This window comes from Drosophila suzukii, chromosome 3 (assembly GCF_043229965.1).
Source record: "Drosophila suzukii chromosome 3, CBGP_Dsuzu_IsoJpt1.0, whole genome shotgun sequence".
Lineage (NCBI taxonomy): Eukaryota > Metazoa > Arthropoda > Insecta > Diptera > Drosophilidae > Drosophila > Drosophila suzukii.
This window is the reverse complement of record NC_092082.1, coordinates 79344445-79371270: the sequence shown is the minus strand read 5'-3', so window position 1 is coordinate 79371270 and position 26826 is coordinate 79344445. Positions and strand designations below refer to the sequence as shown.

General features: G+C 38.7%; 4 protein-coding genes across 5 annotated transcripts in view; 2 read left to right on the top strand and 2 right to left on the bottom strand.

Moving 5' to 3' along the window:
- The window catches only part of qin (tudor domain-containing protein qin), a 59765-nt gene that overhangs the window by 1805 nt on the left and 31134 nt on the right, over positions 1-26826 (top strand). The window lies entirely within an intron of this gene.
- On the bottom strand, positions 16-26664 carry LOC108020305 (histone-lysine N-methyltransferase 2D). Of its 2 annotated transcripts, XM_036822003.3 has the most exons (9): positions 26582-26664; positions 25695-25841; positions 5734-6254; positions 4704-5242; positions 2764-3348; positions 1266-2062; positions 1006-1211; positions 801-943; positions 16-747 (listed from the first exon to the last, which is right to left on the bottom strand). In XM_036822003.3, exons 2-9 carry the CDS (start codon positions 25744-25746, stop codon positions 195-197), a joined length of 3396 nt encoding a protein of 1131 aa, XP_036677898.3. In that variant the 5' UTR covers positions 25747-25841; positions 26582-26664; the 3' UTR covers positions 16-194. The 2 variants fall into 2 exon arrangements, with proteins under 2 accessions (XP_036677898.3, XP_065722200.2); XM_065866128.2 differs by lacking the exon at positions 2764-3348.
- Positions 6632-8073, top strand: Tssk (Testis-specific serine/threonine kinase). Its single transcript, XM_017088432.4, has 2 exons — positions 6632-6790; positions 6853-8073. The coding sequence occupies exon 2, from the start codon at positions 6904-6906 to the stop codon at positions 7810-7812; it is 909 nt and encodes a 302-aa protein (XP_016943921.1). The 5' UTR covers positions 6632-6790; positions 6853-6903; the 3' UTR covers positions 7813-8073.
- LOC108020304 (uncharacterized) lies at positions 22091-22704 on the bottom strand. The gene is made up of 2 exons (XM_017088433.4): positions 22296-22704; positions 22091-22232 (listed from the first exon to the last, which is right to left on the bottom strand). The coding sequence occupies exons 1-2, from the start codon at positions 22675-22677 to the stop codon at positions 22183-22185; spliced, it is 432 nt and encodes a 143-aa protein (XP_016943922.4). The 5' UTR covers positions 22678-22704; the 3' UTR covers positions 22091-22182.

Here is a 26826-nt window from a genome sequence, read left to right as displayed (position 1 = left end):
GTAAGTGATACGAAATTTTTTACTTACTAGTCAGATTTTATTTCACTATAGCTATAGGTATGTATACAGTTGCATTTACAGCTAGCTATTTACAGTACTTGCTCGCTAAGAATAATTTAGGGATTATACAACCAACTCGCAGGCGAATTTCTCATTACAAATATGGCAAGCTCTTCATAAATTCATCAGAATGCTCATTTGCTACTATTCTTGATGGGCATCAGTTGTCCGGTGTTTCCATCGGTTTTGATCTCAATCACTTCCAGCTTTTCTACGCTTACTTTTGTAGTTTCCCGACTCTGTTTCTCAGCTTCCTTTGTTTCCCTTAGGCTCTGTAGTTTATCCTCCTCTTCGCTGCTTTCTGGAGCCGTTGGTTCGGCTTCGAAATCAATCTGCTGGTGCGGTTGTGGAGTGGAGGACACAACGATGGGTTTGAGAACATAAGATTGTGTGTCCTGGGTGCTTGTAGGTGCCATTATAGTTGTGGGTGCTGTTTGGTCGTAGGTATCATAAGTCCCTCTCTCTGATATATCATCTATTTCATCGTCGATCAGCAGATTTCTCTCGGAGCTTTGTTCATACACCTGGGCATTGATTCCACTACCATGTTTCGGTTCAGGTTTATGGTTTTTGGGCAACGCAGGAGTGGATGGAGCTTCAACGGGTTTCTCAGCCTGTTGGGTGGCTTTGCGTTGCTTCTCCTGACGCATCTTTTCCTCCATTTCCTGGAACTTCATGGCCAGGTACCTTTAATAGATCACAAATTAATAAATGTAAACTTTTTAAAGTAATTCTCTTACTTATCCACAATGGGGCCATTGTAATCCTCGGGGAACTTGGGATTGAAGGGAAGTATGTACTTGTAAAGTCGCTCGTTCAGCACATAAAGCTGAGCGGTCGTCGAACATTTCACATTGAACCACCAGTCGCAGGTCAAGGCAATCTTTAATATACATATAATTTTAACATCTAGAGCGTTGTATCATTCTATTTTCTTCAGTTTACCTGACTGAATATAGTTCCATTGGGACAAAGAAAAGATGCCTTTCCGCCATTGAGATCGCAATAGTGCCAGACTTGGCAATTGGTCTCCGGATCCCCGAAGAATCCCTTGTATCGTTGCTTGGTGCACTCAAAACTTGTTTGAGGTATCTCCGCATAGTTGGGATAATCGATGCCAGCTCTTCCTGTACTTGGTCCCGGATGTTTATCTAAAAGAAATTGATATCTTGTTGATGAATCTTATTTAATGAAAAGCTACTTACTTGGTCCCTTGGCCTTGGCAACCGCCTCATTGTCCTCTTCGGGTTGGGAATGATGCTCTTCTTCGCTTCCCGTATTGTAATCGTAGTCCTGGGAACTGGGTTTGTGCCCCTCGTGATGCTGCGGAGGATTGGCCACAATGGTTTGAGTTTGCTTTAGGTTCTGGAGTATGCGAATCAATGTTTTGATGGAGTTGTCGATATTGTCGGGTGTTAAAGTTTGTGGCAGATGATTGCTGGCCTGAAGCTTATGAAGAATTTCGGCCAGCGATGAGGTGCGGATATCTGGTAGCTGATCCTGATCCTCTGGTCTAAATGCCGGCGTTAATGGAGGTCGCTCATGGGCGTATTTGAAAACTGGTTTTAGTTTAATGGGCGTTACCGTAGAGGGTTCCCTATGCGGTAACTCTGGGTGCTGGGCACTGGGTGGTTTTCCGGAAACGTAAACATATTTCGGCGTAATCTCTACCGTGTGACCTGAAGTGGGCTGCCTTGATGGCGAGGGCGTGGTCACATAAATGGGACGCCTGGTGGCCTTGTAATTATGCACTGGCTGCAAACGCAGTGTGGGCTGTTGGTTATAGAGAATCGGAGGACGCGATGTGGAAATTTCAGGATGCATTTGTGGCGCCGGTTGATGCTCGATATGTGGAGCTGTTGTGGTCACCAGGATGTAAGCATGCTGCGGCGGCTGATGGGGAGAGGGACGCTCATGCTGGGAATGCTGCTGCTGCTCCTCCTCCAACGATTGCCTGGGTCCATCTATCAGGTAGTCAATGAACTGCGGCGGTGCTGGGGAACTAAAAAGATTATGATAGTTTAATGGGAATCTTATGGGGGGCTTTTATGTGGCACTTCATTACAGCCAAGAAAAAGTTATAGCGGTCGATAGGTTTTAATGACAACAACTGCACATATTTGAATGCGGTTTATGGTTATTGAATGAGAAATGTAATCTTGCTTAATTTGTTTATCAACTGTTGTTTATATTTTCTTGAATACCCCCAATTGTTTATTTACAAGAAATTATTTAGATTGGCCCATTCTTCTTTCCATCTTCTTTTGTTCTAATGATTTTAAGGGTCTACCCAAATCTACCCATAATAGTGCCATAAACTAATTGGCTTTAAATTCAAAATAGTAGGTCTAAGAATTTTAAAATAAATTAGTTGAACATAAATATTTATAGGGAAATATTATAATTTATTCTAAACCTGTTGTATTTAAAGCAAATACCATCGAGGAAAGGGGACTCCCATGGGAACATACGGTATCACAATAAACAATAATAGTTCTTAGTGCGTCAGAAAACCAGTCCCATCCCATCCTAAATTATTCTTTTTGATAAATGTAATGTTCAAACAAATTAGTAATCCAGTGGGGTTACTTGTTATAAAAATAATCATCTAATGTACGACGGTTTCTTTTTATTATATATTATAAGATATATCATTGCATATACTGCCTTATTTCTGCTCCTCTCCCCAAGTGGATAACTTACCCGAGTGGCTCATCCTTGGCAAACTCGAGTCGAGGCGGCTGTGCCTGCGACTCGGATTGCAACTGCGACTGGGAATGCGACTGCTCTTGGACGTGGGCCATGAGGGCGCGCAGCGGGATGTGCAGCACCTGTTGGCCAGCAGTCGCATCCGGTCTTACGTAGAGGGCATCGTACTTGTTCGGGTGATGGGTCTTGGTCTGGGGATGATGGGGATGCAGATGGGTGTGTTGTTGTGGCTGGTGGCTGCCGGGCAGTGTATTGCTTTGTGCCGGCACCACCGGATGTGAAAAGTCGTAATGCTGCTGCTGCAGATGCTGATGTTGCTGATGTTTTTGCTGTTTCATGCGCTGTTGTAAGTAAAGCACATATTTCTCCTGCGGCGTCATATGCGGATGCTGCTGATGAGGATGCGGATGATGGCCACCAACACTGGTCGTGGGCGGGGCCATGTTGAAGTAGCTTTCGTACTTACTTACATGCCCGAATGTCGGCGATTTTTGATGTATTATCAATGCGTTTCTAGTGGATGTGGTGGCGGGAGCTGCTGCGCTCGAATCGGCCACCGAGACGGAAGCGTAGCCAATGCTGTGGGAGGAGGGTCATCATGCAAAGCGGTTAGGGTTTCGGTTCTAAGCAAAAATGTCATGAGAGTACTGAGCATCGGCTTTAATTTATATCGTAGTTTTGTATTTCTTTAATTAAACTCCTTAAAATGGATATACTTCCTTGAAACATATATATTCAAAGCCAAAAAGAAAACGTGTGAATGCTTAATATGCATTATTTTTGGAATCGAGGATGAATTTCGAAATTCCTACAAATTATTCCTAACACTCAGCAATGAGGTTTAAATCAAAACCAGCGTTAAATGTTATTTCCTTTAATATTTTAAACTCAAAAGCAAGTGTGAACCTGTGGCCTGGTGGTTGTAAAAATCTCCACTGATAGGCTTGTTTTTCCATTTCCCATTCCTCATATTATAACGATATTGTACGACAGATTTTTGACCTGAGCCCGCTGGCTATTTATGACATGAATTTGCAATTTGACAATTACTACAAGAGCATGTGGAGAGGTACACGAGACACTGGCCAGGTCGATTCTCAGCCCACGTTTGCCCATTGGCAGTGCCTCCTGCCGAACATCGAACATTGAACGGCAATTGGAGACGCAATCTCGTTGTCGTCATGGATCTTACGTCACCACTGCAGTGGCAGAGATGCCGACGAAGTGGAAGACCGGATTCGGAGTTGTAGTTGGAGTTGGAGAAGAGCGGACGGAGTCGGAGATTGGAATGGATTGGGTCCGGTGCATTAAATGCAATTGATTTTTCTGCCCAAGGCCAATTGCATGCAACAGTATCCGTCTCAGACGACGGAATCCCAGATTCAGTTCAATATATGCAGTTTAAACCGATATATTTTAAAGTTTCCGTTGCATTTTGCATAATTAAATGTTCGAGTTTTAAATTGGAGCAAATAAATGGGCTTTGTTTTGTTGATAGGTCGTTGTAGCTGAACCACATCTACTAGATTTCTACATTAGGATTTTTAAATAAGCTAAATTTATGATACATCAAACACTTTGTTTTAAAGGTCTCCTAAGATTTTTAAGTTTTGCCAAATATAATGTATTAAACGCTGTAAAGGGCATGGTGGGATAATTGTTTCGGTGGCTCAAGTAATGTTTTTTCCAAGTTACCGATGACATGAATCTGTTTTAGAGGCAACAACAGTGGCAACATTTTTAATTTGTATTCTACATGCGATATTGCATTTGCGAGCGAAACACCTCACGATATATAAGTGGGCGTGATGTGAGAACTGCTAATCAAGCGAATGATTTGGGTATGCCATGAGATCAGAGCTTGACTTACTTTTGAGCTTTCAATACAGAGCGTTTGTTTGGGTAAAAGACTCACATGTGACAGCCAATCTTACCTTGGATTGTTTTGTACTTGCTGGCGATGTTGCTCCTCCACCGCCTCCTCCTCTTCGGCGCCATGATCCTCCTGCTGCTCCTCCACCTTCTCTTCTTTTCCCAACTCCTCATCAGATGATGATGAAGGCTGCTCCGCTGAGGCAACAGCCCCGGCTGCATAATCCGTAACGATTTGTGTTTGATGGGAATTTTTATAGACAATTTCTGGCTGCTTCAGGTTGTAATTGATGGTATTGGTGGAGCCCGGCTTGCTGCCGCTGCTCACTGGCGTATAAATAATGGGTATAAACTGTCCCGGCAATGTGTTCTGCGCTGTAAATGGCGTTAAATTGATTTTTGATTGTTTGCCTCGCTGGCGCTGCGACTGGGATGATGCCACCAATCCCGGTGATAGTATCTCATATTGTTGTGGTTGTTGCTGTTGCTGTTGCTGGTGGTGGTGCAGGAGGAGGTGGTGCTGCTGCTGAGGATGCTGTGGATGCTGCAGTTGCTCCTTAGGTGACGGCGGCAGCGGCGGAAAATGCTGCACCGTCTTGTGCTGCGTGCGTGTAAATTATGAATTACGTGATTATTTATGCTTATTTATGACCCATGAAATCAATTGTAATGAAGAAGGATGGATGAAGATCCAAGTGCATTTTGAATACCCTCGAAGATGGATTTATGGGTTATGAAATCTTGTAAGGCAGAGATATATTTGAAATGATAAATTAATTCGTTTTCCCTTGGTTTAATTGTGGTTTTCTATCTTATTACGATTGGTAGTTATTTAGTTTTACAAAATTATTAAAAACAAAGAACAAAGTTAATATTTTTCTAAAAATGTTTCCCTTTAAAATGATTTCTATTTAAAAATGTATCGTTTTATAACTAAAGAAATGGTCGAAATTACACCATCTTAGTTTCTAATTTTTTATAAAAATATTTAAAACCTATTGTTTCTACACAGTTTAGTTTCTATTTTTTGATGTCAAATGACTCCCCAAGACCATATACCCCTATTAAGGGTACTCCTATTCAAATACTTGCCTTGTGCGTCGGGTTCAATGGCTTATAGGCAATAAAAGTGGCACCCGAATCAGTTATTGCCGTCTGCTCCTTGACATGACCAGGTGGCGGATGTGGGGGCGCATGGGGATGCTGATGCTGGTGGTCCCCGATGGCCAGGGAATGGTACACCTCGCCTGCTCCCGACTGATAGTGCGGCAGTGGTGGCGGATGTGGGGGTCCCTGGTGATGGTGAGGATGGTGCTTATGCTGCGGCATGTAGGCCACCGGCACGGGTATCCTTCCTGGTCCTGGTAGAGGTGCCTGCAGCTGTGCCCCGCCAGCCGATGACGAGTGCTTCGTTGCATACTGCTGATTGATGGGCAACTCGGGAGCGGGCAGATAGAAGGCCATATAGGGTATCAGTCGTCGAGTCCGCTCCGAGGCACTCAGATCAGAGTCGCCGATGCCACTGTTGTTATGGCTGCCACGGAGATTTCCATTGATTTGAGGGGTTTCAGGAATTGAGCCAGTGGCTTGAAGAAAGGGAAACAGGCTGGCAACTGTAATAGAGAAATTTTGAGTTTTAGTTATGTTATTTCTAAAAAATTAAAGATTCTACTTTAATTTTTTAACTGTTTACTTTTGTATTTGATAATGGTACTTAAGTTTATATACGTGTTGGATTACTTTATGAGTTTTTTATACAAAAGAAAAAAAAGGTGCAGGCAGTAGAAAAAGATTTGTTTATTTTTCTTTAGATAAATGCTTTGCTTGAATTTCAGAAGCTTTGCTAATATACACTCATAAAAGGCAGACTCTTTTCTTTAAACATCTGAAAGTCCAGATTCCAGAGTAAATTTGCTTTTATTCACCCCTGAAATGTTGGATATTTCTTTATTAAATATTACAACCCCCAGTAGCCTGTGCTTTTTCGGTCAAAGTAAATTTTGACACGTATCTAAGCTACACTCTTTTTATATTTCTTTCACTCTTCATAAGGTTTGTAGGCTTTGTCAAAATTTCTGGACTTGAATTTAGAAACTTAAATACACAAAGTGGCAATAAATTATAGTTTGTGAAATCAACCAACTTAAGGGTAAGTAACTCCGCAATCTAAACTAAAACCATTTAGTAAAGTCAATACACCAAACCGCCTAGTTGGAAAAACTTGAAAAATTACACTACACGCACGCCGGGGACTCCATAGCCATGTCCAAATATACCTCCAGCTCTGGGAGTCGCCAGTTGAGTACTCGCAGCTCGGACGTGGATGCACTGGCTCAGCGGGGCTACAATGTGGGTCACAAGATTGGCGAGGGATCCTATGCCACGGTTATAACAGCCGGCTATGCCGATGACACCGGACACGGAGTCCATTTGGCTTGCAAGATCATCGACAAGGCCAAGGCGCCCACCGACTTCGTCAATAAGTTCTTTCCGCGCGAACTGGAGATCCTCACCAAGATTGATCATACCAACATCATTCAGATCCATAGCATCCTGCAGCGTGGTCCGAAGATCTTCATCTTTATGCGCTATGCGGAGAATGGAGATTTGCTGTCGCACATCAAGAAGTCGGGCCCCATCGAAGAGAAGCAATCGAAGATCTGGTTCTTACAGATGTCCAAGGCATTGAAGTACCTGCACAATCTGGACATTGCCCATCGGGATCTCAAGTGCGAGAATATTCTGCTCTCCAAGCGACTCAACATCAAGCTGGCCGACTTTGGATTCGCTCGCTATTGCCGCGACGATAGTGGTCGGGAGATGAAATCAGAGACTTATTGCGGATCAGCAGCATATGCCGCACCGGAGGTCGTTTGCGGAAGACCCTATGACCCGAAACTCGCAGATGCCTGGTCCCTGGGTGTCATTCTGTTCATCATGATGAATGCCAAGATGCCGTTCGATGACAGCAACTTGACCAAATTGCTGGAGGATCAGCGCAATCGCAAGTTTGCCTTCCGCCGGAAGCTGCAGGAATCGATCTCGGCCCAGGCCAAGGCCACTGTTTCGGTGCTTTTGGAGCCGGAGGCCCATGCCCGCTGGAACCTGCGCGAGGTTCTCAACTGCGCCTGGCTGCGATCCGCCGAGGACTCGCAGCCCTCCACTCCCTAAAATGTAATGGTCTGAAGACTGTATTTCTAAGTGGTTCCGTTGCCAACGTTATTGAGCCACAGGAACCACCGATCATCGGCAGTCTAAACCTCACCTCAGCGGGCGTTGATTTCACAGATAGGTGTAAATTACAATGGTATCACAGAAATTCACTGGTATTTTCTAGATAGAGATATCCATCACTATCTGGAACGCATATCCCATATTTTTATTTTGTATGGTATTAATAAAAACCAAATGGCAAACTGTTTTTGGATATAATTGCTGAAATTAACTAAATTATTTTATTTTAACTGATCACTAGCGATCAAGTTTATTCATTTCTTATAGACATACAATGTATTAAATCCATTCGATATTGTGCAATCGATGCAAACCTTACAATTAAACGACTTGGCTGCAGCAGAAACCCAGACCCAACGAAGCCTAACCACAGAAAACAAGCGGCGCTGTCATAACCGTAAAAGAAAAACTATTATAAAATAGCATTAGGTAAATTTTCAAACAAATTTTTCTTGCATCTTTCCCCACTGCATATGGGCAACAGCAGTTTGTTTATCGTGTGCATTGTTGGCCACACTCTCCGCTTCTGTTGGCCGTGTTTAGTGAGCCGTGGCAGTCGGCAGAGGCACAAAAAGCCCCGATGAGAGGGGACCCACAGCCCCAGATGACAGTAAAAAGAAAGACGCCAGTGATGCGCCGCTGATTATTAGATAGGGCAATGGATGAGACTCGAAAACTTTCGAGGTGGTCCAACTGGACCAAATCAATAGTAATCTAACATCTCGGGAGGTAAAAGAAAGTACAAACTTTTAACAATTATTTTTATTATATAACGTATAAGCCGCATTTAAAATGTAAATGTTCTAGTCATCAATTTTCAATCTACATTCAACTACTTTCAAAATAATAAGTATTAAGTTAAAGTGGTTGTTTTATGGTTTTTGCCTTCTAAAGTGTGTTTTTTATGTCTTCGATACTAAATCACAAAACGAGTAGGTTTAAAGATTATTTGAATAGCTAATGAATAGCTTTTAGCAAGTTAAATAAGGTAACATCACTTAGCCAAATATATTATAATATGTGTGATAATAAAGTCTGTAGTCATATCTAAAATAATTATTTTGCAGTAGATCCCCAAATTAGTCAAGATCAACCATGAATTCGTGTCGGATTAATTATGTCAAGGAATTGTTTTTAGAAAGGACTAGCAGGCTGTCTAAGGCCATCAAAATGTGTTATAATTTGGGGGAATTAATTTTGGGTTAGTCTTGTTTAAGCCGTGCCATGTGACCAATCACTGTGGAACATAAGTAATCGCCATTCCCGGCCTGTTTGGATTGGATTGGTTTCGCTTGGCCTGGCCTGGCCTGGCCTAGCCTCGCATATTCGTGTCCTGTGCGGCATGTGTTGCAAGTTGCCATGCCGACCAGCAATCTGCAGACTTTGGGAGTCGAACCCCACGACAGTCGCACAATAAGTGTCCGAAAGTTCGAGCCAAATCAGAGCTGTGGGGCAGATAATTTGCATTGGAGAGCGGGCCGGGCTTAAGTGGCAACTTAGATGCAAGAAAGGTCTTGTTGTTGCATGTGTGACACCAGAAATGGGGAGCAGAGTGTGTACACACTGTACAGTGTTGCCACCCACAGCAGCGATGGGATTTATCTAGGGTTTTGTTTTAAATGGATAGCCTAAAATGTAGGTTTTACTTTATATAATCGTATATATTTTTATGGTCACATCCGAAAAATTATACATAGTTATGAAAATCGGTATGAAAAGAATTGTAATTATTATAAAATGAATTATTAAATTGTTTCCTACTTTTATTTAACAAAACTTGTTCCTTTTCCATCCCTAGTTTAACCAAAAATGTCCATTGTTATTTAATCTTTCAGTGTGTCATAGCCTGGTTCTTTTGCCAGTTTGTTGTTTTCTTTATTGTCTAAAAGAGTTTTCATTTTACGACTCTTTTTCATGTGTTGGCCAGGTATAGTCTCCACTCCGCACACCTGTGCGTATGCGTAATGCAATTTTGCATTAATTAATATAAGTTGTCTGTGTGCTTGCATCCCGCCTGCGGGGCACTAAAATGTTTTGCGATGGCTCATCTGCCATCTGGCTGTGGCCAATTTCCAGCCAGGAGTCGCTCCCAAGTGGCTCGTATGGAATTAATTTTGGGGCAACGTGTCAGATTTATGCTGTTGTCCCCGGCAGTTCACTTTGTCCCTCCTCTTCGATGCTGGGGCTTATTAGATCTGCCTTCCAACTTCCTGTTGCTGTGGTATAAATCCTTTGAAAAATGTTGTATTTGACTCTAGCATATTGCTAATAATTTTCTTGGATTCGGCTTTGGGATTTGCGTTGGAATCAAGTCACAAATGGAATTGCCAATCACACACCGAGGGGAAGACTTGGTATAAAATTAAGATTTATTGTCGATTCAGTATGGTTTTTTTCTGGAACCTACTTTTTAGCAATGGATCGAAAGTTGTTCATAATGTCTTTAAATGCACCCCTAAAATAAATGTATTCTTTTCTTTGGAAAGAAGAATAAACACTTGAAAATTGTTTTTAAAATTCTATGAAAAAACGTTTGATAATATATTTTGTAATCCATATTTTCTCATATTCTATATTTTTAATAATGAATGACTTTGAGTACATATTCTTAACATTAAGTAACATTTCTCAAGCGGAGGCTTTCGTGTGTTCATATAATTAAAGACCGACTCTAAGTTATATGACTGCTTTTTATGCTTGCCCGACAGTCTACAATCGAACTCTTTTTTGTTTCTCTGAAAATTACTCTATGCAAAAAAGTTTCCCAGGCCGGCTAATATAATTGTTTTGTTTCTTCAATGGCTTTTTTAGCCGTCAAAAAAATCACGCAATGTGAGCCAAAGTAGAAGGAGGAAGTGCCTATCCTAAATAAACTTGTCATGGCCAATGGCACACCCTCAATGCTTTTTCAATTACAAAATAAATATAGGGGAGTGCGGCGGCAGAATGTTGAAAATGCAATTAGGCAGCCGCGAAAACAAATAAACGCCAGGCAACAAAAGTTTGAGAATGATTTCTGATGGAAGGAGAAGAATGGTCAGGAGATTTCCCACCGAGCGACCCCTCAGGGGATTCGACTTGTTATCGTTGTCATTTGCGGATGCCACTCTACCGAAATTCGCACATTTGAACCCGTGGGTTTTTAGCTGTTTTGCCCAGTTGTCAGTTGGTTTATGGCCAAAACACATTAAGCGAACCGCATAAAAACATTTTAGCCGCAGTCACAGTCGCTGTTTTTGGACACCCCTCACCCACTGAAATTCTAGTTCAATTCGAGAGAAGCGCTCCAAAAATGTTTGTGGCTAAAATCAGAGAGACGGTGTATACCAGATACAGATACAGATACTGATCAGGCCATATTTGCCAAGCACTTTTGCATGTATTTTGCATAAAATTTGCAAATGATTTGTTGAGCGCTTCTTATTTTGTGCAATTTTGATGCGATTTCTGGTGGGTGAGATAATGGTAGATGGTGGGGATACAGGAGGACCAGACATGGAGTACTCACCTGTGTTTGGGTTAATTCACTCGCCCCGGAGCCAAACATTTCACGCTTTTTTGACATTTCTGGCGCATAATTTGATTAGATTTCGATACGACAAGCGAATTGTTTTGGTCACTCGGCTTTTTGGAGGAAGTTTGAGGAAGAGGGGAACGTTTTTGGAGTGCTGTTCTATCCTCTGTCCGCTGGGGGATTGTTTTCTAATTTGATTTGATTTGATTTCGGCCAGTGTTTTGTGGCCGGCCCCCCGGAATGTGCGTCGCTCAAATGCAATTAAATGCAAATTTATTGCGTAAATATTTACTTGAGCGTGAATGAATTTTAATTTTGTCATCGGCTCGACGACCATTTCCATTTACCGTTTGGCCACCCATTTCTAATTTTTCGCCGGTTGTTTTGAAATGCTTGTGGCCATCGCATCATCAACATCATCATCATCATCAGCTGCCTGAGGTTAGCGAATTGTGCACGACGCTAACTGATTTGGCTGATTTGGATTTGAGTTTGGATTTCGGTTCGGATTCCCCTGTTCCGATTATTGTGCCACTAGCGGCCCGCGACTCCAAATTATAATGGCCGAAAACGATACTACCAGCGCCTTTGGCCATTTATGGTCCAAATTGTAAAGTCGCCCATGTAAGCCATAAACTTAGGCCATAAACCCCACATCTGTAAAGCGGGCATTACACGAGCCACGGGTCCAAGAAGTCAAGCTCAAATTGCTGGCTGTCTGGCTGTCCGGGGGAAGAAAAAGGCACACGGCCTCCGATTTGCCTTCACTTACATTTTTGGCCAGAAGACAAATTATAGAGGCCGTAAAATGCAATAAGCCAATCACATAGTTTCGGGTGGTCCAAATATTAGCCAAGTAAAGTGCGAACGCAATTGCTACTTCTGTTTTTTATGCGACTAGGCTTTTGAACGATCTCCCTCCCATTGGTAAATAGTAAAATTATTTGAACTACCTACGAAATTTGATGGAGTGTAGTAGGAAGTAAAACATGACTGTAGTGTTGGAAAGTTAGATTTTATTTAAGAGAATATATATTTTTTTAGTCTAACAAAAAAAAACTTTTTAGAACACTACATTAATTTGAAGAAAGAGTCCTTGGATTTCTTGTATAATAGATTCTTTACATTTTTTTCTCCCTTATCTAATCGATTAAAAAACCTGATTTATTTTGGTTCACACTAATTGGAACTAAGTGAAATGTTAACTTCGTTCTAGCCACACCAATCGTGGGTAATTCGGCATTTGCAGCCGTTCACACCCCGAATTCAGTCTTATAAACTGCCCACAATGGCTAATGTCTTTCAGTATTATTTATAACCAATTGTTTCATTTTATGCACGACCTTTAATCGGCATTCCGGTAAAAACGCTGAGAACTTGTCTAATCCATATATCAAATGCAACAGCGCCGATCGAATTAACTTTCAGTTAGAACAAACATCCGCTTGGGGCGAAGCTGTATCTTGATCAGCGTACTTTGCCTTACAAATTTGTATTAAATAATACAGAAATTGAGACTTTTTTGTTGAGTTTATATTGTTATTTGCCACGTTTTCCGCTCGTCGGTGGTGACGACAATTGCGACAGAAACAGAAAAGTGAATGGGTTTTCCTTCCATTCCTCCAAATCGGCTATCGCGGTACGTTTGCAAATGTCGCAATCTGGCACTAGCACCCATTATAAGCATTTGAACTGTTGGTTGACGTTTAACGGACAGCACAGAAAACCTAAAAAAAATAAACCGCCCAGTGAATAAACATGGAAAAACACACCCCTCAAACCTCTCGATTTGTGCATCAAATCAAACTGCGTTCATCAAAGTCACAACCGTCGATCGCGTTGTTAACAGGATGACTGCCGATTTGGTTTGCCAATCACCAAGTCTACCAGTTACAGTTGAAAACTAACCATCTAGCCAAAGATTAAATTCCTTTTTTTTTAATTTACATCCAAAAACTGACATACAATTTAAAAAGAACTACACAAATTTTGGAATAATGATCCAAGTATTGAAAATGGCTGTTTTTTCGAGTTCCTGTCAAAGTACCTATAAGCTTTTGTTCGCAAAAGATAAACCCTAGTTAAACTTATCGCAAACGCCCAGTAGTTTTTTAGACTTATTTTATAAAAAGAGAATCAATGATAGTAATGTAAATCCTTTCGAATTTTAAGCTCTTATTGAAAAAATTAATAAGGGAGAGATAGTCGAAATGCATTGGGTTTAACTTGAACTGCTGGCCATTTATATCCATGTCTTGGACTAAACTCCTCCACGTTCACCTTCACTTCAGTTTCAGACGTTCAGCGATCCATGGAAATGTTTTGCAAAGTAATTGTTATCATTGGCCGACCGTTAATTGTATGGAAATGGAAAATGATTGTTACACTTTCTGCCTGCATTTAGTTAACAAAAAAATTCGCAAACTCATTTCACCTCCTCCATCGGTCAGTTGCATCTCATTATGGGATTTACATTTCACGGCCAGGTTGGCAACAGAAATAACTTTGCAAAGTAAAGTGCTTCCTCATATACAAAAGTGTTTCCTCAAATGGGAATTGGAAGTGTAATTGGTTTTTTCCTTTTGCAGGCCTTAATTTTATTGCCTGGCCATTTACCGTTTGGTCTTAATTTACTTTTATTGATTATGTTAATACTTCGATTTAAAAAATCAAGCCAAAGTTTTGGAATGACCAACAGGTGGTTGAATTTATTGTGTCTTTTTCATACTACAATTAACATCAATAAGAACATTTTAGATAAAGATTTTCATTGTCAATTTACGAGACTGTGAAGTGTGTTGAACAATTTACTCGTATCCGGTTAAAGATATTAAGTTTTACGACTATTTTTGTTGGTTTTTTTAAACAAACGATGTACTGTTAGTATTGTCTGTTATGAAGACTAGATTTTTATTAAGTCAAGTCAATATTATAAAAATATAATTTAAAAAAAAACACTTAGAACTATCATTTTAAATTAGGTCTTATTTCGTATAATAAATAAAAATCTTAAATTACTTTTATTAAGTATTTTATATCATTGGCTAATTCCTTTTTCTTAATTTACAATTATCTAAATGTATAGCCCCAAGGCTGCCCAAAATGGAAGCAATAAATTTGTCTCTCACACGTTCTCTAGACAATCACATTGCCTCCGTTTATTTCTGTGACCCGAGCTTTTGAGAGGGTCAAGATAGTCTGGTTAGAAAAAAAAGACCCACATCCCACTGTGGTCTGCGGGGCGTTTGGATCACGTTTCGAGGGGCGTTTGGCTTGACCCGGCGACAATCGCCACAGATCCGAAATTATTTATGAAGGCTTTCTCGAAAACAATCGCAAAAGTTAAGGGGTTCTGGCCTCATTGCGATAATTGTGTAATGAAATTCTATAAAACAATGCAGAAATATATACCCAATGTTTGCCATTGAAAAGTGATTACGCAAATTAAATGTAATTTATTTGTGCATGCAACAAAAGTAAAAGCCACGGCAAATGGCTCGAAGCTGATTGTTATCACTTGAAACTCGAAGCTCAGCCCAGCCAGGCAAAACAAATTTAAATATAATTCACTTACAATCAACAAAAGCCGCGAACAAAACTCATAAAAGCCAGAAATGGAAAAACGGTAACATTGCATAAATAATACAATAGACTGCACAACTTCAATTTAGTGTTTTATGGCTATGGTTCCGATCCATTTGCGGTGCTACAGAAATCGAGGGATCGATCTATGGTTAGAAATCGATCGGCAAGGTCGCCCAGCTGCCGATGGCTGCTAAATGTGGTTCGCCACTCGCAGATATCTAATAGATCCGCCAGCGATTCCCCAGAATTTTTCATCTGCACTATGAGAATTACAAAGAATATAGAAAAAGAGTGGATTTTTTAATGCTCTAACGAGTTAGATATTTTTTCAATATAACTTTTTTAGATATATTGGTTTTGTAACTTGACACACAACCTATCAGAACTATACTACCCCTAGTACCCCTAGTTAACAAAAAATTGCGGTTTTTATTATTAATGGTTTGATGATTTGTGTCTGCTTTTTTGTTCTCAAAGAACACGGTCAAATAGTATCTTATAGAAGGCGGAAATTGGGTGCTGAGGTTAGGTTGATGAAATCAAAAGCATTGAGAACATGACGAGGCCGCCGCCACAACCATTACTAAATGGCAATTAATCCCGACCCACAGACAGAATTAATCGGTAACTACTAGAATTAGTTGCCTTTGCGGTTCGTTGTTTTGTGTTGATCGAAACCAGTGCAAATGGGGCAGGAAAAAAAACAAAGAAACTTAAAAAAGTAAATCTTGTTAATTAGACCGTCGTTAGTCACGTTTCTGGGTTTCTTTTGGAGGCCCCGCTGGGTTGGGCTGACCAATGAATATCTATAACTAATATGGTTCCACTCGGAAGGCATTGAATGTCATAATCTGTAGCACGAACTTGCAACAAGCGTGCTCAAACAAAAGGTAAACATTGATGGGTGATTATTACCGACAGGAAAAGGAACTATACTTTAACAAAAAAAAACTAATTATATTTGGATTTCCTTGAATTTATTTACAATCAAGTTTAAAAAAATGTTGTAATTAAAAGAGATAAATTAATTAATTAACAAATTATGTATGTAGATTTTTTTATTCTTGGTACTAAGCAATCAACAAGATTACTCTTTCAGAAGTTGTAGGTCTTAGTCCACTTATTTCTAATAACATTTATTTTTCATTAAGTTCTATTCACAAATAATTTCAATAAACAAAGCAAAACCAGTCAAAGTATACTTTATAAAATTCGCATAAATTAAAACGTATTTATCATACACATCTAAAAAAATAGACAAGCGATTAGGCTGCCGAATTTCTAAGTAGTCAGGGCTAAAGCGGGAAGCTATTAATACTATTTATCTCGGGGATTCCCTTGGCAATCAAATTTTAAATCACTTTTGGGTTGTGCGTGAACGAATTAAAGAACCACAAGTGCTCTGTGACCCATGACCCAAAACGGTCAAGGCGAATTCCAATGACCAACACGAAATGACCGCACGAAAAAAAAATAGTGACCCTGTGCACTTTTCGCCCGAGTTTGCCCTGTGAAAAACGTGAAAATCTCCCGCAGACAATGGAAAAGTATGGAATTTCAGCTGACTCACAGACAGTCCATAAATAGTAGTTACAAAAAATTTGACAACATTTTTTTTAGCCGTCTATGTGAAGCACTTTAATTAATTGCTCTTGCATTCAGGTGCAGTTTATATATAAGATTTAAAACCTACCCATTTTTGGTAGGTTTTTGCGTTCTTTGGTTTGCCAAATATCGAAATTGTTTCTGTGCTTTTTTTCTGTTAAACTATGGCTCATGCCAAGCGATTGTTGTCTCAACTAGCCAAATTAATTGGCTTCATTTGGAAGCTTAGCCTGGCTGGTCGACTGATTTTTTTCTAAGGTGTTAACAATCGTGTTTGCATGTTGGTTTATTGCCAAACAACCGAAACTTTTTCGGCTATTTTAGAACATGAATGGGTGGCCAGTCACCCAGAAATCCAAAAGCAAGGAAAAACTGCTTGGCTAATCCAGTAATCCGTACATAATAATTAGCTTATCCGATCAGCGACCTTCAACTTCATCAATTAGTTGATAAATATGCGTTGGCCACTGGCCAGTTTTAATTGTAGCTTATTAATGTAAATGTTGGTAACTTTACAGTACGATAATCACCCCATTTCAAACTCATTTTATTAATTACATGGTAGCGTTTCTTCCAGGGAAATACACTAATTTAACCTGAGGTCAGCGAAAGAGGTCAGTTGAGTTTTGATTTGGGCCTAATTGGGTTAATTTATAACCCGCTGAAAGCAGCCGAACAAAAGTTCGAGTAAAAGTGCCTATAAATTATCACCCGCTAACCGCAAGATTAACCTTGACTATCTCAGTTGACAAATGAGTAACATCCACAAATTAGTAACTTTAGGAGATTAATTACCACCATATAAATCCAAATCGGGTAAATAATATCAGAGTCATTAAACTGAAACACCGAAACTATTAGGTTAAACTAGATCAGTATCACATTTGTTCTACTTTGGCTTTGGCTTTTATTTTCTGACAGTTTGACATCGAAATTGAAATATTAGTCAATCCTGCAGCTAAATTGGATTTCTTTAAAGAAACAACTTTGCTCTATGTTCCCATATATCAGTTGGCGTGTCCAATTCGTCATGTGCAATGCAACGGAAAATGTAATTGAAAATTGCCACAACACATTGATTTGATTTTCCTGGTTTAGTTTAAGAGTTTGAATTTTGTGTTGGTAATGTGATGACTCAATGTATCAGTCATCATCAAATAAATTCTTAATTTTGTCAGTTGTGAATCATAAATGGTATTTCTTTCCATTCCACGTCTAAGACATCATTTGTCTGTTTTATATTTCCTAGAATATTAAAAAGTATTTCTGATTAAAACACACCTTTTTTGGCTTTTAAATTGTTTATAATGTTTTATCAAATTAATTAAAGAGGCGTTCTTTAAAGAAACATGCATATTACACAGAGTTTTTCTTGTGAGATTTTTTTCATAGACGAGTTCAAATGTCGGTTTCAAAATGTGTTTAACATCGCAGTTTTTTTTATCTTTGTGTATAGCAAGGAAAAATATTCGATCCTATAACGTGCGTGTTTTTGACCAGGCAACTGTAATTTTCGGGTTAGTTTGAAAAGTTTGGTTTTTATTACTAATTACTAAACCCCATGAGTAATTTGCAGACCAGTAAACTAGACATTCTGTATTTTGTGAACCTATAAAACTAAACTTTAAGAGTTTTTAAATTACGTTCACTTTTTAAGCGAGGAAGAGTACAATCGCTTATCCGACGAATGAAAGGAAATTCCACGTTTGATTGAGCCTGCTTAAATTCCCTGTGATTACGGTCATTACATCAATGGAATACCAACTTTCCGCCGGTTAACCAATTAACCTGTTCCATCCCCAAGTCGCATCCCGAATGACGTGCTTATTGTATATAATTTATAAGTAATAAGGAAAGCGATTTAAGCTATGCCGCTATTTTGTGCAATCGGACGCAACAAGTGCACTTGGCTATCGAGACGGGTTCAGTTGCTTTTTAGCCATATTTGTCAACCCTCCGATTTCTGCTTGGCTCTAAGCCAAGTAATTTCATCTATGCAGGTGGTTTGGTTTTTAAAGTCATGCGGCTTTAATTTAACACGCGCCACTTGGCCCATAAATATTTCTTACAGGGAGCTGTTGAAACTTTCACTGCGGTGGGCCAACTAGTTCATATATCACTTGCTTGGTAATTAGACCACTAATTATGGCCCGAATGCCAACACTTCTTGGCCCAAAAAAGAGCTGGGTGGTGCACAATTTTATTAAACCGAGCCGTAACTTTAACAACAAGGCCCAATTATGTCATGCTGTCAACTGTCATCAGGTGAATGAAAAATGTACATATATAAGCATCTCAAGACGCTGGGTGGGTTGATTGTGATACACTTTTAAAGCGTATTACGTATTATAGCACCATTACCATATCTCAACTGAAGAGTTATACTCTTTAGTTCTCAATGGTTTTTATTTAATAACAATGTCTTAGGGTTTTTTGATTTAACTGGATGTATTTATTTTTAAAAGCGACCTAAAAATGATAAATAAAATATTTCTAATGGTAATTTTTAAGGCTCAATATTTGTATCTATGTTGTTATTATATTACAAACAATTTCCTCAGTCAAAAAAAAAGTGTTATAAGGAGTGAACTGATTCCTAAAATCAACTACGTTGGTGGTGAATAGTATTTTCGATCAGAGTATCATTTACTTCGTTTTGCCAAAATCAACTTGGTTTCCCATTCCAGTTACGCACGAGCCCGTCATCATTGCACTAAGTACATCAGCAATTTCTGAGTTGGCTCTAGGCTCAGTTACAGTTACAACGTCAACTAACAATAACAATGGAATGTCTCTTACCAAATGCGGCATTTTGTTGGCATTACACATCATCTACGGCCACCCCACCTTACTCCACTTCACTTACTCGTTTTAATAATCATGGAAAACATCGTCTCATGTGTTGACATTTTTCATTTAAGACTTTATTTGGCCAAAGGCTTCGTGTAGTTGCCAAAAATAAAAAAACAAGGGGATGGGGGTAAATAATAATAACAAAATGCGTGTAATAACCGAAAAATATTCACACAGTTTACACCTAAAACATAGCTTTTTTTTTCTGTCTACTTCATGCTGGCTTTATTCAAGGCATCTGCTCATGCAATTTTTCGCTTCTTATTATTTTGTGGCTTTTGCTTTTAGCCCAGTTTTTACGGTCGTGTGAGGTAATTTAGGACTTGGCTTGGAATCACAGCAGGTATGCCCATTCAATGTTTTGGTTATTATTCAATGTGCCACATTGCAGCGATTCAAACTGAAAATGTTGTTTAAGTAAATTGGACAGAGAATTAAAAATAATTATAACACTTCAACAGATTCATAAAAATTGATCGTCAATTTCATAGCACCAAAAATAGACAGATGTGGTTGAAACTACTTTCAAAATCGTTTTATATGGCAAAACTTCCTTTCAGAACGGTTATGTCGGTTATGAGTTTTAAATGGTTCAGCTTCTTTGAATAAATAAATAAATATCTTGGTATGGACTAGCCTTTTATAGTAGTAAAATTATGATTTTAGATAATGAAAACGTTTTAAAGTTTTTTAATTTATTTTCAGATCGTTAGCAAAATTCAAAACACTTTTATGTTGCCGATTAAAACAATACCATATTTATAAAGCTTGTACCTTTTTAATATTAATTAAATATCATTTAAATACATTTCTAAATTGAAAGCCATTGCCATTTATGTTAATCATCGAAATTTTACACAAAATACGTTATGCATAATTTTTGTTACACTCCAATTTTCTTTGAATTTAAATCAGCGAAGCGCTTAATTTTACCCCGAAGTATTTTATTTGTTTTGGATTTTCTTATGCAATTTTCATTTGCGAATTTACTGTGAACGTAAGTGTAACACGTGAACTTCTTTGTTTGTTAATTAGAGAGCGAAACAAATGAGTTTTTGAATATGCTCTGTTTGACTTTCAAATTTTGTCATTAGTCGAGATGAGACAATCAAGACTTAATGACCTCAAGACATCAAAGCAAAATTGAAAACACATTCTTGACACCGGTTTGTTACCCCCGCACAGTGGAAAAAGCCAAAAACGGGACCGTCGAAATATTGGTTAGAGGGAGATCTATAAATCAATTAAGTTATTATCGAAGGCGTCGAACAAGGCGTTGAGTTGTTTCGGCTGTGGGAAATCTGTAGTAAATAGTATGCATGTCTTCCGCCTGTGAAAAGGCACTTGACTTGCAGTTCGCTCCTCGGACAAGTTGATAACTATTCGGTTCGGCATGGGATTGTGTAAACTTGCCAACGGCCATAAAACAATCAAATCCATTGGGTGAAAAGTGGATGAGAGACTTTCAGAGCGAGAAACTTTACAAGAAATGCAAATCTGCATGAAAATGGAAACAAGAAAGGTGGAGGCGGAGGCATTAGGGGATAAAATTCCGAATACCCTTGTCAAGTGATAAGGCTTTTACAATCTAATGTTACTCTGAAAATAAAAAAATTTATATTTTTATAGATCCTTCGATTGAAATGTTATGAAATTCACTAAGATAAAAAGTAATATTATTTATATTAAACTTTATATTTCTTAATATTGAGCCTGATATTCCTTGAGTTCCGAATAACATTTTTCGGACAGAAAAAGTCCCTGTTAAAGAAATTGGGTTCCTCGAGTCTATCTGGATTAGATAAACTACTTCTGTCGAGAAACCCGAATTGCTTTTACAAGTTTACTAGTTTTTAAATTTTTCGGACATATAGCTATCAGATATTTGACAGGGACTCCAGAAACTGGTCCTAATTGCCCAACTAGTCGAGTTTTTAACTTAACAGTCTTTAAATAATTTAATTACTTCTTTTGCCAGAAAACGAATGATACCCTCTGCTAGGGTATAATGAAAAGTAGCCTGGGTTGTTCAAATGAAAGCAAATCTGTGGGCTGGAACTGCAACCTGGACAGATTTCGATGGGGACTCTGAGGAAAGTGTTGCAACCAGCTCGCTCGGACATCGCGTAATTGCGAAATTGCCCCGAGGACATTGGCGCTGCGGAGTTTCTTTGTGGCCGGCTGGCTGCTCAAATGAGTTTTTGCATATTGCAAATGCAAAATTTTTCCTTAATTAAATCCGATCAATCGCGGCCAATCAGGAAACGATTGGTGGAAGCGTGGTCGCTGGAAAAGCCAGACAACATTGAACTTGAATTGCTGGCCAAAGTGGCTGCGTAAAAGTTGTGCAACTTGTTGTTGGCCAGTAAAAAACATCAAAGACACGATTGCAAAACATCTGTGCAGACAGCTTTGCTTTGCTTTTATTTTCATTTATTTTATTTCTTTTTTTATGTTGGTGGTTGCACAGCAAATCCTGTTTTTGGCCAAGGCGCTCCAAAATAAGTGGGTTAAATTGCGTTTAGGGAACGAATAGTACGTGTTATGTCCGGTTTAAGAAAAACTTGGTTTCAGTTGTTGGGTTGAATATAGTGGTCTTACTGAAATGAAATTTTTTTTTCTATACTTTTTTTTTTACCTATTGTAAAGGAAACAACCTTTTAAAGTCAGAACATTCCTTAAATCGCAAATGTTTAATTTATTTTAAAAACCTTTTTTTCTCAGTTATTTTACAGTCACGATACAAGTCCTTAACCAACTGGCCGCTCAACGCATTCACCAATCGCAAAGTAGGAGTATGCTAAATTGGGATAGAAATCTAATCAGTGAATAATCTTTATATGGTCCCCTATTTTTCACTTACGCCTTTCGTTAGTGCAAATATTGTTTCGCATTTCGCACTCATTGCTAAAGGTTATATACTCCTCCTGGAAGATTTGCGCACACACGGGATCATAGACATCCGCACAGACCTTGGTGCAATGTGGTTTGCAGATTTCCCGAGTGGTTTCGACCAGCTCCGATTTATCACTATTTTTTCGGGCACACTGCTCCACCTTCAGCAGACACCTGTTGTGAAACACGTGGCAACGTTCGTCGGCCATGGCCCAAACTAACTCCTTCTCATCCGAGCATTTGTACATCACATTGCACCGGAAGAGGTCACCCTGGCCTTGGGCCTGGGTGCATCCCAAGTAAGTTAGCACGAAGGCCAAGGTCAATGCCAGTTTGCTGCTTCCGTGCATCTCGTTCGCTGATTATAGAATCGAAACTGAGGCTTAGAGAACCAGTGCTGTGAATATTTATATGATTCACGCCCACAACTCACATTTTAACCTGCTTGGGATGGTTTGGGATCTTTTGACCCCCAATGGACGCTAATAACTTTGTAACATACAAGTATTTTCATAAGAAATGGGATTTTCAGGATGTAATACCACCATAAAAATAGAATAAACCAAAAAATAAATTCCGATTTGAGTAAAAAAATTCTGTTAGAATAAATCTATAATAATGATGTTGCTTATATTTTTTGGAAAACAAAATTATGATCATGATGTTTAAATAAAACCAGCAACTTTCGACAAATCCTAAGAAACCTTTAAAATAGTTTTGAAAATACTTTGAATCAAAAAATGATTTATTCTTCAAGTTACCGTATACATTATACATTATACATTGTTAAATATTAAAAGGTCACAAGGGTGTTAAAGAAGTCTTTGTAGTTATTCATTTTGTTTATCATTTTTTAATTAGTAACAAAATGAATTGCGGGTTAAAACCAGCTTATTGTGTAGCGTAGCACAGATCTGATATTTTTTATGGCCCGCAATTGAGATGTAAGATAATCAAAAGCTCTCTGACTTGCTAAAAATTCTTGGAAATATCTATATTTACGATTATAAGCTTTAAACTGATTGCGTTATGAATAGGTCTTTAATTGAATGATGTCTGTGACAGACTTTATGTGTAGAACAGAAATTTATTGTGTTGTGCCATTAAAAATATATTTAAAGTTTATAAAAAAGAGTATACGTTTTGTGAAAAACATATAAATACTTTGTAAAATAACTTTAATTTCTTTAAAAAAAAAAAAAAATTGCAAAATCATCTGATTTTCATTGACCATAGATATGTAATTTTTATATTCCCCATTGTTTTTGGTCATATAGAAGTATCTAGTTGATTTTTTGTTGTGTAGAAGTTTTATTGAACTTTGCTTGTATGTCACTTGGCTTTAACTAAAGAGGGTTAAGCATGCAAGTCGCTTCACTCCATTCGGCTCTCGAAAGTGGCTCAAACAGATCAGGCTCGGCACGGAGCACCGACTGCTTTCTAACCATTTGAACATCTTATTATGTCAATTATCCAATTGCTAATAAAGTCCACGTACGCTGCTGACCCGCAAGTTGTGTATCGGCGATCAGTGAAATGTAAACGGCCAAATGAGAAGCGAAACGAGAAATTCGCGTTGAAACCATTTCAGAGTCATTGACACAGACAGTGTCCGCCGACTTGTGGTTACATTTGGTTTTCCGTTTCTTTTATTTTTTCGGCAAACATTTTACTTTTTCTTTTCACGCCCCAAACTCCCCCTCTTTTGTTTTTTTTTTCCATCCTCACCATGTGGAAGTGAAAAATCTTGTTTTCCCGAGCATATACATACGTACATATATCCGCAGCTGGTTGTCGGCTGCCCCAAAGCAAATTTATGGACCTTCAAATTGTGGGCCTGCAACTATTAAGCACCGCAGAAAGTTGACAAAACTTGCAAAATATGTAAAGTGCGAAACTGACTGTTGTTGGCTATTAGTGAACTTGGTCTGAATTTCGGATTTATTTTTTTTTTGGGTGTTAAATGAATGACGATGATGACTGTAATTGGTGGTTGGCCATTAGGCAAGCCAAGTTGCTCATTTTTAGGAAGTTATTAACATAATTTCTACGGGAAGTGTGTGTTTTATTTTAGGGATGGTAAAATTGTTTCTCATCCTCCATGGTGTTATGCAGTTGGGAATATTTCGGACGAACTTTGCCCGCTCCAGGTATTTTTATTTACATGGATGCAAATTCCGAAACATCTGCCCAATCTCCCACGAAGTCAGTGCCAGACAAATGCACACATTCCTTGCTACACCGATGGAAAATTGCATTTTCCACTGCAAATGCCGCGCACTCGATGTGGAGCACGTTTACCTCAACTTTGCCCCATGGCTTCGAACTTTGGATCCCTTCTGCCGTACTCCCCATTTCCCATCCCCAGGTTTTACTGCTGGCGTCCAGTTTAGATATCCACTTGGCGCTGTAATGCACCGTCACCGAATGCCGTCAATGTTGATGGCGATAATAATTTGTATGCCATTCCATCAATACACAAGGCTTTCCATGGATTACTCTATCGTTTTGACAGTGGAACTGCCATTGTTAGGGCGTTATTAATTGATTTAAATCAGTAATATGAAAGGATAGCTTTTAAATTGACCATGGTGCACAAGTTTATTATTATTATCGGATGATTGTTTACATCTAGTGCATTACAAAATGATTTTTATAATATAACATTTCAATTGAATTTATGTAATATTATTTTCAATTAAAATTTGTAATGATCAATATTTTTTGCTTGGACCACCCAGTTATTATTTATTGCCATTAAATTGGTAGAGCAAGTTCCCAATCATTATAAAAATTCATATTTACAATCAAGTTAGATTTTATGTAAGCAATGTCATAAAAGTGAGCGTTAAATTTTGGCATCCACTGTGCGGATTATCCGCAGAGCCTGACAGACGTGGACGAATCCGCGATGGATCGCTTCGCGTACTTTCGCTACGATACACAAATATACATAAAACGCAACTTTGCGCACGTATTTGGGATTTGGGATTTTCGAATGTCGGACGGTGTCGCATCGTAAGGTATTTAAACTTCATTTTCATATTGTCAACGGGCAATTGATGGTCAAAGCCCCGTAGTGCAATGGTTGGCATTTCGTAAAGCAATGCATTTTTGGCTCATTGCATTTTGAGGGGGAGTTGTTGGTGGTGGATACAGGAATTGCATAAGCTGTAATATTATTTTTTTGGCAGGCTAACATAAAACGACATTTTTGTTTTTAGTGCGACACAAACGACCTTGCTCTCGTTCAGTCACCTAGTCCACAGGAAAAAAACCGAAATGAAACCCACCAACAGGTTTTTCTATCAATTCTAACTAAGCTTACTTAGTGGTAAGACTTGGTAATTTAAAGATATCCACTTACCAAATGCCAATGGCAGCAGCCAGTCGCTCAATCTTCCCTTGGGGATCCGCATTTTATTCCTCTGAATCTCACACACTTTCAATTATTTTACTTCTGTTTTGTATTCCAGTTTGCTTAATGGCCTAGTGAAGCATATTTGTTAAACAACTGAAAGTATTTCATAGACGCCAAACAACATTTAATTAATTTAATTGATTTAACAACGAAGACGAAAAACAAAAGAGATTTGCATAGAAAATATTTTTAGGTATAATGTTCTAAGATAGGGGCGTTGTCTTCTTATCTTATGCATAAATTAATCTGGTTTATAACGGTGACAGACCAAAGAATGCTTTTTGTTTTGAAAACATATTTTATTTCATTTTATTGTACGACATAAGAGGTTTGGGGAAACCTGTCTAGGAAAGTGTTTTGGAAAGGTTTTCTTTTATTTTAGAGTGAAATCTTGAAGATTTCAGCTAAGCCCCCATAAACACAGATATCTTTTTTTAGTGTGCAATATTTTCTACAGCCTATGCAGATCTCTCGTTTATCGCATTTTCAATAAACGTTTAAAATCTTTTTCTTTCACTTTTTCAAAGAAATTGGGGCACACATCTAGATACATTCGAGAGGGTCATTTGTTTTGTCACAATAAAGCTTTTTTCAACTTGTTCTACTTCACTTTTCATAAATTTCACAATTTATTTTGTGTCATTTTACACCATATGCAAATTTAGTATAAGAATTAAAATTTCGGGTTTTTAGCAAACTTTCACATGCCGAAATATTTGTCAAATACCCAACGGGTTTATAATGATAACTAATATTGACAGTTCATAATTTGGTTTTTTTGTGGGTAAAAAGAAAAACAAAGATTTGATTTTAGTGATTTGTAACAAACGAACCGAAAAACGGTTATAAAAAAGCGATGCGAAGACAGCGGAGTGCGCGAATTTTTTATACACGGCGCATGCGCAGCGTTCAAATTGAAACTGAATGTGGTTTGGCGGCTGCGCGTTTGTTTATTTGATCGCTGGCGCCGAACTGCTTGCACTGCTTGGTTTCGACCGGGGTTTCTCTTTTTGTTCAAGCCATATTACTCTTTTTCGAGACATTGTTAACTCTTTTGTGTATTTCTCAGAGGTTTTTG